Below are 11,557 nucleotides of genomic sequence, written 5' to 3' on the forward strand. Positions count from 1 at the left end.
GGCGCCCCAAATTCCCTCTCCTCTCCTCCTACCGCGGGACGGCGCAAGTCTTCCTCGTCCCCTGCAGATCTGAAGCCCACTCCCTCGTCCCCTGCAGACCTGAAGCTTCCTCCGTCTCTCCAACATCTGAAGCCAGCCATCTCCCTCGTGCACCATCTGCTCATCTTTGGCGGATGCTGTTGCTATTTTTTTAGGAGCTGCTGTTGCTGTGCGTGTGTTCATGTGTTGCTTCTATTCTACAGGTTGACTGAAGTATTATGGATGTGTGTTCATGTGTTGCTTCTATTCTACAGGCTTGTTATTCTTCAGGTTGACACAATTTTTATTATGGACTCTGCCAAAGTTGAATACTATATGTACCATATGAAATCAAACAATTCAAACTAAATTTAGCCGAAACACACAGTTTTTCAGATAAATTATGTAAAGAAATCTTGGTATTTTACGTTGAGAACAACTTTTAAACCCATCATTTGTATTTACATAAGCAAACTCGGCACTTGATCAAAACTTGCAGCAAACAGGGACATATAAGACATTCGATTCCGATCCAGCTACAGCTCAATTTCAGTGCCACCTTAAACGAACAGCAAGTCAGGATCCAGCTCCAGCAGAAATTTAGTTTCTTTCAGCTTCAGCTAGCTTATGTTCAGCTCCAGCCTAAACAAAGGCAGCCTATGTGCTTGTGCTCTCTAGTGCAAATTCGGCTGGATCTTCTTCTCTCAAGCTAGCTCGAGATGAGATGTTGTTTTAACTTGTTGGCTTGTGGTCCTTATAAACCAAATAAGCACAACCTGCGGCCTAAACAAAGGGATCCTAAATACTTCCCCGCTTCTAAATCTCTACTAGAACATAGTTTTTTTTGGCACACACATGACAAAAATGAAACAAATGGTTCAATAAGTAGCACACACATGACAAAATCACAACAATGTCCTCGTCATAACAAGTGAAACAAATGGTTCATCATGAAACAAAGACCGAACCGCCATATTTCGACCTATTTTTCTTGACTTAAGAACAAAATCATATCACTGTCCTCATCTTCCTCCATGCCGTATCGCGCAACGAAACCATCTGTGAACACAATTCTTTAGCTACTCCTACATCGCAACAACAATTTTCATAAAAGCAAAAATCAAGAGATTACCTTGGACCCTTCTTGTCAAACACCTTCCATGCGCCGAGGAACTAGGCCGGCGGTGGTTGGGGGAGAGGGCGGGGCAGCGGCGGGAAGCTGAAATCGGGTTGGCGGTCGCCTCTTCCGTGCTCGGTAGATGGTTGTGGTCATGGAATCTGCCGACAGATAGGGGTAATGCGCGGCAGAACCCTATTTCGAGGACAGTCGGCGGCGAGTCGCGGAAAGGTAGTGCTGCAAATCCATGGCAAGCAGAGCCACTGAGGGGTGGTTGAGGGCTGGAATCTATCGGCGGTCGCGCGGTGGGCCGGATTTCAGATTGGCGGCGGGGAGGGTGCGGCCATCTGGAGGAGGGGCGGGCTTGGATGACGAGTACGGACAGCCGTGCGGCTTGATTTGTCGCTGTCAATGGGTGGGGTGAGAGGGCGGGCGGTGGCAGGAAGCGTAAGAGAAGTTTCAGGGTGGCGGTTGGGGCTTCGCGCGTGGATTTGTTTTACATGCACCACTGCATGTTTGCAGCACGAGTTGCCCAAATTTGCTCTAAGGTGTGCTGCAAATATGCTACGGAGTATATATAAAAACTCCCTGTTTGATAGATGCGAGTCGGCTGCACAAGTGAACAAGCAACATAAAGACATTGCTAGCTAGAGCATCCCAAGTTCCTTTTTTTCAGTTTTGCTTGGGCTCAGTCGCCTCGAGATTGTGTTTTTCTCGGTCGACGCTTTCTCGACCATACGATCATCATTGAGATTGTGTTTTTCTCAGTCGACGTCTTCTCGACCGTATGATCATTACTTTGGATGTTACAACAAATATGAAATGAGCATGTAGTATCAAGAATCCATTCATCATCACGAGAAGCACAAGCAGCAAGAACAGTTAAGCATTCACCCACAAAACTGTCGGTAGAAACGACATCGGCCATACCAGTACCATCGGACTTGTCTTTCTGCAGTTTATAACAATCCTCAATAATATGATTATTTTTCTTACAATACCTGCAAAACTTAATTTTTCCATGGACTTTGAACGAGCTTTTCCGTCACTGCTCTTATCTCTGTTGCCGTAGTTGTTATTTCTCTGTTCGGTCCTGTCACGAACCTGCAGAGCTTCATCCTTGGAAGAGGACCCATCGGTCTGCACCATAGACTTCAACTTCTCTTTCTGTCTAAGTGCCTCTTGGACCTAAGGGTTAGTGTATCATGGCTCAAAAAATTAAATTGTGAAAATTTGTAAAGGAACTAGGCAACGAGCATAAGAGTAAAAGGGCTAAATTCTCATCATCATATTTTACTTCCAAAGACCGCAAGTCAGAAACAATCTCCTAAAGGCGGTCATATGAGATATTACCGATCCACCTTCTGGTAGCTTACGAGAGAATAACTTCATCTTTACTTGCATCTTACTGGTTTGATTCTTTGTCACGCAGATCGATTCCAGTTTCTGGCATAGGGCTGCCACGGATTTCTCCTCCAACACTTTCTGCAAAATATTATTAGACAGATGAAGTTGAATAAAAAACAAAGCCTTACAATCTTTGCGTTTCTCTTCTCCAGCCCACTCCTTCGCATCTTTCTTTCCGAAGGACTCAAGCGCTTCATCCAGATCTGAATTTTGGGAGAGAATCGCCCGCATCTTCACTTTCCACAACGAGAACCGTGTGGTGTAGTCCAGCTACGACAGATTGAACTTCAAGGTAGAATGTCGCAAACCCTAGGCGGAACTTGAGGCTCTGATACCACTTGTTATGAACGCAACAAGTAGGAACGAAGAAGAAATCACATAACAAGAACACACGCATTTAACGTGAAAAAACCCTTTCAAACAACGAGAGGAAAAAACCACGGGCGCCAACCAGCGAAACTTCAGTATATGAGGAGTGTTTACACAACGCCGAGGAGATTTCACAGATGCAACTCATCCCAAAATGGCGGCCACAAGGGTCAAGGGATATATATAACAGGAGAAATAGGTCAAATCTGATCTGTATCGTGGACCTCGGAAGTTCCTAGGTTAGGGCCGGAAGTTTCAGTATTGTTCCGGACCAACTTTTGAAGTCTCCACGCGAAATTACAGAAGCATCACGGAGGTGAGCCGGATGTTGGACGGAAGTTCCACACTACCGAAAGTTCCGGTCCTGAAAAACATTTTCTTTAAAATTTGGATCACAACTTCAAGATTGAACGCACGGGATCGCTCTCAGTCGACTGAGCCCGTAGGTGGACCCCTTTTTCTGGACGCAGAACATCCCAGCTTCCATTCGCAAAAAAAGAAAACAGAAAATCCCAGCTTCCTAATTACAGGGCAGCAAGATTGTCTGACTTAAGCGTCACGTGTGACGCCAAGCTAGTCAACCTTCCGACAGAAGTTCTCTCGCTCGTTCCTTCCCTAAAGAGAATTACGCGAACAGGTGACGGGGAGTCGTTTGAAAGGGCCGTTTAGTTTACTTGGTCCCCATTGAAAGTTCAAAAGCTCTTTCTCACCTCCAATCCAACAAAGAGGAATCATCCCTCGCCATGTGATATCGACTTGGCGGGCCTGGCGGCCTCGAATGATTTTACATGCTGGCGTCACCAGTGATGCACAGTCCACTGACTTCTGGCCGAGAGGCTCTAGCAGCCGGCCGTAGTCCGGAGTAATAAACTAATCAACCACGTAGCTTAGTGAGTGCTATATAAACATAACAAGTCTGAAGATACACACCCAAGGCCATTCAGGGACAGTTCTGAGTTTACGCACGGACGCGAACACCAAGCTAGGAGAGAAACAGATCGATCGAGTCATCGAGAAATAAAGAAACCAAGCAATGGCGGGCGAAGGAGATGTGAAGCTGCTTGGCGTGGCGGTGAGCCCGTTCGCGCTCCGGGTGCGCATGGCGCTGCAGATGAAGGGCGTGGGCTACGAGTACATCGAGCAGGACTTGTTCAACAAGAGCGAGCTGCTGGTGGCGTCGAATCCGGTGCACAAGAAGGTCCCCGTGCTCATCCACGGCAGCAAGCCCATCTGCGAGTCTTCGGCCATCGTGCAGTACGTGGACGAGGCCTGGGCCACGGGAGGCCCATCCATCCTCCCAGCCGACCCTTACCAGCGGGCCGTCGCTCGCTTCTGGGCCGCGTACGTCGACGACAAGGTGTTCCCGGCCTGGGTCGCCATCATGCGCGCGGCGACGGAGGAGGAGAGGGCGGAGAAGCTCGCCGCGGCGCAGGACGTGGTCGAGCTAATGGAGGGAGCCTTCGCCGAGTGCTCTGGCGATGGGGAGGAGGAGGAGGACAAGGACTTCTTTGGCGGCGACTCCGTCGGGTACGTCGACCTCGCGCTGGGGTCCAACCTGTTCTGGTTCCAGCCGCTGCACGAGATGTTCGGCGTGACGGTCATCGACGCCGGCAAGGCTCCGCGGCTGGCCGCGTGGGCTGAGCGGTTCCTGGAGACGGAGGTGGCCAAGGTGGTGGCGCCGGCCCCGGGCAGCGTGGTGGAGTACGCCGGGAAGCTCAGTGCTCGCCGCTTGGCTGCTGCTGCCGCGGCAGCCAATAAGTGAGTGGCCAGGAGAGCTTCGGTGGTCTCCGGACCTGTGGAACGACATTTGGTCGCCGTTGAATCTCTCGTGGACGTATGGGTCTAGTCTGATGATTGTGGTCATCAATTTATTAGCTTACCCAAAATGGTTTCAACTTTACTTTTCTGAGTTGTGTGTGATCGATTTCATTATGTTGACAATAAAATGTTCATTTTATTATATTTTTCATGCGTGTGTTTTGTTAAGTGGACTATATTTATACAGTGATCTTTTTCTTCCCAAGGACTAAAAAGCCAGGACCTACTCGTTCTGATTTTAAATTATTGTCGAAATATTACATGTATATAGACATTTTTTAAGAATAGATACATTCATATTTGGGCAAATTTGAAACAAGAATTTAGAATTAGAGGGAGTAGCATTTAATAACTGAATCAGTCAAAACATAAAGAACGCTACTCCGTTCAATCCACAATAATAACTGAATCAGTCAGAACATGAAGAACGTACTCCGATCAATCCACAATCAAGTATATGAAATTTAGTACAAAATTAAAACAACTTTGTATTAAATTGCAGACACTTGTTATGGATCAGAGAGAATAGTAATTTTATAAGTTCATAAAATTAAAAGTTACAAAATGAAGCACTCCGTCCGTCCACGAATAAGTGCCTTTTAGATTATTTTTTTGTGCAAAGTCAAAGATATTAAAGTTTGTTTGATTTTATTGGAAAAGGTAGCAACATGTATGACACTAAATTAGTATCATTAGATCCGTTTTGAATATAGTTTCACAATATACCAATTTCATGTCATATATGTTGGTTCTTTTGTCAACAAGTCAGTAAAATCTATTTTTTACTTAATACAAAACCTAGGTATGCTTATTTGTGGACGGAGAGAGTAGTCAAACCATAATCTCGAATAGACCCCCCCCCCCCCCTTGATGAGTTCACGAACAACCTCAGATTTGTTTATCGGTTTTGCTATATCTAAGGTGCTTCATTTTTTGTTCGAGATAAGTTTATTACTTAGCCATTGGATATGATTTGTGCTATAAAATTCGAAACGAATGATGAAAAAAGAAGGATAAAATGAGATTCAGATACTAATCCAACGGCTCTGATTCGTCAACTTATATTTAAAACTTTTGTTTAAAGATCAAACAACTTAGATGTAGCCACACCCTTAGTTTATACGGCCATGGCCGCCGTGCTGCCGCGTGCTCTTGTTTGGCCGGCGCAACGCTAAGCGCTCAGACTCTTGGGAGGTAGAAAACGATGAACATTTAGGAGAGAGTAAAACATGGATTGTTTCGTTACACAACTGTCAAATAGCCTCCGGCGCCTGATATTGAGGAATTTCGAGAGGACAATTAAGTATCATATAAAATGAAACTGAAAGAGTACTACTCATTCTGTCCACAAATAAGTGTATCTTTTAGATTTTGTCCTAAGTAAAAAATTTCTAGGTTTGATCAACTTTGCTGAAAAATTGTTGAAAAAAATAGCCACGCATATGACATAATATCAATATATTATAAAACTACATTTTAAAACGGATCCAACGATACTAATTTAGTGTTATAAATGTGTTGCGTTTTCCAATAAAATTGATCAAATTTTAATATCTTTGACTTAAGACAAAACGTAGAAATACATTTATTTATTTGTGGACGGTCGTCTTTTTTAATTCGAAGTCTGAAAGCCGATAGCTTACTTTAGATAAATGAAAAATTGATTTTTAAAATTAAATAATCTCTTGCGAGAATACACTGCGTACAAATCGGTTTCGGTCTAAAGTTCGATTTATTTTTTCCAAAAACTGTCCACCAAAACTAGTAAATACACTGTATGCGAATCGGTTTCGATCTACACAAATTCTATCCGATTGCTACTGGATCTAGGAAAAGAAGAGAATCAGATCGTTTTCTTCATACTCCTACTGTATTTTCCTGAATTAAACCTTGATTAGTTTTTAGCGCTTTAGCGGTTGGGCCAGATCATGTCGAAGAGATCTATGATCTCGTTTGGCATCTCTGTATTTTCTCTATATTTTCATGATAGTACGGTTTTTCTAATTTCCAGAGTTTTAGTTACTGTGACATGTTTGGTAAAATCTGTATAAAATAAACAACCCCGATCTTTTTATTTTTTACCGAGAAGCGAGAAAAGCTGTCCCCATGCCCCGCCTCGCTCGCAACTGCTGTTCTTCAAGCCACCGCCGCCGCCGCCTATCGTTTCCCTCGGCCGAGATGGAGAAAGGAAAACATGCCGGAGATAAAACGGCGAGTACAATACCCCTTTCGACCAGAGTCGCTCAGATGAATTAGGGATTTGATGCTGTTGCGGCAGGGTCGGAGGCGGCGGATGTGGAGCCGCGCCGAAGGGCGGGCGTGACGCGGGGCGGATTGGAGGCGGCGCATGCGTTCCTGACTGGTGAGAAGCGGCGCGATGCGGAGCGGATTGGAGTCGGCGGACGCGGACCTGACCAAACATAGCCTAAGCGGCGACGGCGCCGGCGCGGAAGAGGAGTCGAGCCGCGTTCGTCGTCGTGCCGGCCGCAGCAGCACGCGCGAGCGCGAGCCCGACAAGGAAAAGGTCGAATGCCCCTTGAGCTGGCTCGGCGAGGACGATGTGCTGGAGATCGCCGTCCGCCTGGCGTCTCCGTCCGCCGCGTGCGCCCTCGCGCTCGCCTCCAAATACCTCTACTCGCTCAGTCGCTCATCCGCCCGGTGCTGTTCCGTGCCGACTTCCTCGCCAGCTACCTGCAGCGGGCGGCCAGAGGAGCCCCTCGGTGCCCGCCGCCGCCGCCGGGCTTCTTCCTGTCCACCGGCAGCAAGACCCGCCGTCACGGCTGAGCCGGCGCCGGCCCCGAGCTTGACACCATGTTCGTCCGCGGGCCCCAAAGCCTCCTGCGGAGCCAAAACGTCGTCGACCCGGGCCCCTTCCGCGCCTTCCTCGCATCCGCCAAGCGCCGGCAGCCCGGCACGCCTGCGTCGCCGCCTCCTGCTGCCGCCGCCTCCTCTGCGTGGCCATGCCAACCACCGGCACCGTACGCTACTGGGTCGTCGATCCAGCCGCCGACCTGTGGATCCCGCTCCCAACCCCGCCGGCCACTCGCGGGCACGGCGTACCCCGAGAACCCGGCTTTCACTGCACGGCTGCAGTAGGCACGTTCACGGTGGCCTACCCAGCCCCAGCAGCGAGGCGAGGCGCTCCTGGTCGTGCGCTGGTTCACCTCCGAGTCCGGCCGCTGGCGCTGCAGCCCCACGGCAGCGCGCGGCAGCCTCCAGCCCGCGGCCGCCGCGGCGCGCGTCAGCGACGCCTTCTACTGGCCGCTCGTCCGCGCCGGCGAGCCCGCGTGCCAGTGGCCCGTGCAGCAGGAGGCGCTAGCCATCCTGGCGTGCAACACCGACGACGACATCGGCACGCCCGCCGCCGCCGGGCAGCGAGAGGCCGCAGATTCGAGTTGCCGGAGCTGGATGGTGACACCACCCCCAGTACAGGGCGAACGCGATGGGCTGGCCTTGCTCCGCGAGGCCCACGGCTCGCTCCGGTACATCCGGTGCAGCAATTATTACCGGCTAAGCCTGATCGACTGCTCCTTCGACGTGTGGACGGCGGAGGAGGCGGCGGCCGGGAAAGAAATCCAAGTAGTGACGTCGGCGGCACCAAAGTGGCAGGTACGTCATGGTGACCTCAACGAGGAAGGTCTTGGCCGTGTCGATGGCATCGGCGCTGAGCTGGCGACGTGGGCATTGTACAACAACATGCATGCGCATCCCCTAACCAGGCTCGTACGGCGAATCGATCGTTTCAGCTTCGAGCAGCAGGTTGCCCCCTACAGTTACAACATCTTTCGCTATGCTCCATGATCTCTTACCTGTCCTGTACTCAGAACAAATGCTACGGTAATGTTATCATCGTCTGTGCAATTTCAGAGTACTTATATTATTTTCTACCCTCTATTCTTCACCGAACTGAATCGTCCTTTTACATTCCGAGCGAACCTTCAGTAAAAACAGTGATACCTGCTGGCCTTTTCCTTGCTGGGAAGAAAAGAGAGACTGCAAATCTGCAATACTGCAGAAGCACACAAAAAAGATGACCATTTTGTTGCCAATGTAAGGAAACCGATCGCACAACCCAGAACAGTAAAGTTCATACAGCATGGCAGACATAAACTTCCAGCGCCGGAGCAAATTGGCCAGATTGAAAATTGGGACGTGGCGGTGCAGTAATTTGTGTTGCAGATTGAAATTTGGTACATGAGGGCCGGGAAGCGGACACGCGCCCTGCGGGCTGCGGCCTGCCACGTTGTCAAGAGGCGCATGCCTTGTCTTTTTTTGTACAGAAACCCCTCATGATCCATGCCGCCTAGAATCCTCACCTCTCTTCTCCTCAGTCCCTACGGCCTAAATCCCCAATCCAGACGAGATGGACGGCGACGAGCCGACGACATAGCGAGCTGCGAGAGAGGGCAACGACGACGGCGACAACATGGGGTCGAGTTGACAAGGTGGTGCTTACGGAGGCGGTGGTGGCAGTGGCAGCCACATGGTCGCTTGCGAGGAGTGCACGAAGATGACCAGAGAAGGGTAGTGAGAAGCAGTGCCATGTGATGCACTTGGAAGATGCTGGGGCATGTGACTGTGTTGGGAAGAATCAGTGCATGTCTAGAAGATTTCTTTTAGAGAGATTGCAGAAGAGAATTTGAAGCTCAACAAGGAAGCTTAAGATCGATCTAAAGGGGGTGATATTTAGGCTTAAGACAGAGAAAGATTAGGGATAAGATTCACATGGCATGGCAGAGATGACCACTAGGGATAAGAAAGAAGTACTCCCTCCGGCCAACAAAAGATGTCTTAAATTTGACTAAATTTGAATGCATCTATTCACTAAGTCATGTCTAGATACATCAAAATTTTGACAAATTTGAAATATCTTTTGTTGGACGGAGGGAGTAGCTTTTGTGATTATGGTCGCTGCATGTTGCATTTTATATTCTGTGAGTTTAGATCATTGATGATCTTGCACTTGTATTTGAAAAAGACATGTATGTTTGAATGAAATAAAGTATGAATTTAAGTTGATTTGGGCATTCTTATTGCAAAATTGAATGAGTGTATGCTGGCTTGCAATTGAGAATTGAGATGGCGCAAAATCTGTCCATGTCTCAGGAATTGAGATACCATCATCATTTGCACTTCTTCTACTGTCTCGGTCAGGCATGCAGATTGGCTAGTTTGTTGTTGGTCGCCAAACAGTAAATAATAAGCTGATCCTCTTCCCCTCTTGTATGAACAGCAAATTATAAAGACATACAAATCATACAATGTGTTCATATCTGCCATTGTGCTCTATTTGTACAATACACAATTAAGAAGATGCGATTATGTACGATGTTACTACTGCTACAGGGCAGACGATTCAGACAAAAATCATTTTATGCAATATTTAGACTAAATACAGAGAAAACAGGCATGAAATTTAGAGAAAACAGGGCAGACACAAATCTGTTGTTCATCTCATATACCGAGGGGGAAACTTCCTAAGAAACCAGTGCTACCATTACGATTTGCAACTGCAAAACGAGCCAATCATCTAGCCCAAGAACACCATAAACTGATCATACAATACAGTGCGTAGTAGCACTATAATTGTACAAAGCCAGGACCTCGGTAACACGGCACTACGGAGCGCAGCGAAAGATCCCCACGGTAGGTGGCAACCTGCTTGACGGCGATCTGATAATCGAGGCGTCGTTCGACCGTGGTTGTGGGACGCGTATGCATGTCGTTATACAATACCCACGTCCTCAGCTCCGCGACGACCCCATCAGCACCACCGTCTTGGTCCTTCTCATCCTTGTCCACGTTGAGGTGACGCCAACGTAGCTGCCACTTGGCCTCAGTCCTCGGCGGGCCGTCCTTCCCGGCGTCCCCCATCCTGCACACGCACAAGTGCGAGCCCCCATCGGTAAGGCAGTACTACCGGAGCCGGAGGCCGGAGCAAGCAAGGCCAAGCCGCGTCAGCCTAAGCCTATCGTGTTCGTGTCCACCCTGTTCCTCTCTCCACTATCCAACTCCGGCAACTCGAGGCCTCGTCGCCGTCTTCCTCTCGCTTCGCCGGTATGCCTACGGTGCTGCACAGCCTGCACTTGCACGCGAGGATGGCGCTGCTGCACAGGCCACTGGCACCCACGGCGCCGCGTCGTCGCCGGCGGTGACGAGCCCAGCCAGTAGAAGGCGTCGCTTTCTCGAAAAAAAAAAAGTAGAAGGCGTCGCCAACGCGCGCCGCCGTTGGGCTAGAGTGCCAGCGGCCGGACGCGGAGGTGAACCAGCGCACCGGCCGGGTCGACGACGTTGTGGCTTCTCAGGAGGCTGCAGGGCCCGCGGACGAAGACGGTGTCCGGGCGGGACCGCCGTGGCGCCGTGGTGATAGCGCAGCGGGTCTTGCTGCCGGTGGACAGAAGAAGCCCGGCGGCCGGCGGGCACCGAGGGGCTCTGGACGCCCGCGGTAGGTAGCTGGCAATGAAGTCGGCGCGGAGCAGCAACGGGCGGATGACCGAGTAGAGGTATGCGGAGGCGAGCCGCGAGCGCGAGGGCACACGCAGCGGCCAGCGGACGGAGACCGCAGGCGGGTGGCGGCCTCGTCCTCGCCGAGCCGGCTCAAGGGGGCATTCCTTCATCTTGGGCCCCGCTTGGGAGCATTGTAAAAACTTCCACCCGTAGATCCTTACGGGCGCAAATCTGTGTGTACGAATGAAACTCCTGTAATTTATTTTCCTTGTAAAACTGATGTTTGGAAGAAAGAGCAGAAGCTGAGCGACTGTATCGATGAAGTACTTGAAGAAGACAGCTTGATGAATGCGGCCGCACTGTCGTCGAGCACTAGCAGGA

General features: G+C 49.6%; 1 protein-coding gene and 1 long non-coding RNA gene across 2 annotated transcripts; one reads left to right on the forward strand and one right to left on the reverse strand.

Annotated features, from left to right (window-relative positions):
- Positions 1 to 843: 843 nt before the first annotated feature.
- On the reverse strand, positions 844 to 1,620 carry LOC112270652. Its single transcript, XR_002963029.1, has 2 exons — positions 1,151 to 1,620; positions 844 to 1,077 (listed from the first exon to the last, which is right to left on the reverse strand). It is a non-coding gene; the product is annotated as an uncharacterized LOC112270652 (long non-coding RNA).
- Positions 1,621 to 3,816: 2,196 nt separating this feature from the next.
- On the forward strand, positions 3,817 to 4,897 carry LOC100821193 (probable glutathione S-transferase GSTU6). Its single transcript, XM_010233668.3, has one exon. It carries the CDS (start codon positions 3,945 to 3,947, stop codon positions 4,671 to 4,673), a length of 729 nt encoding a protein of 242 aa, XP_010231970.1. The 5' UTR covers positions 3,817 to 3,944; the 3' UTR covers positions 4,674 to 4,897.
- Positions 4,898 to 11,557: the final 6,660 nt, after the last annotated feature.

The sequence above is a fragment of the Brachypodium distachyon genome, chromosome 2 (genome assembly GCF_000005505.3).
Source record: "Brachypodium distachyon strain Bd21 chromosome 2, Brachypodium_distachyon_v3.0, whole genome shotgun sequence".
Classification (NCBI taxonomy): Eukaryota; Viridiplantae; Streptophyta; class Magnoliopsida; order Poales; family Poaceae; genus Brachypodium; species Brachypodium distachyon.

What these genes read in the sequence shown, in the direction of transcription:
- LOC100821193 (XM_010233668.3), top strand. Translation starts at nt 3,945, where the DNA reads ATGGCGGGCGAAGGAGATGTGAAGCTGCTTGGCGTGGCGGTGAGCCCG.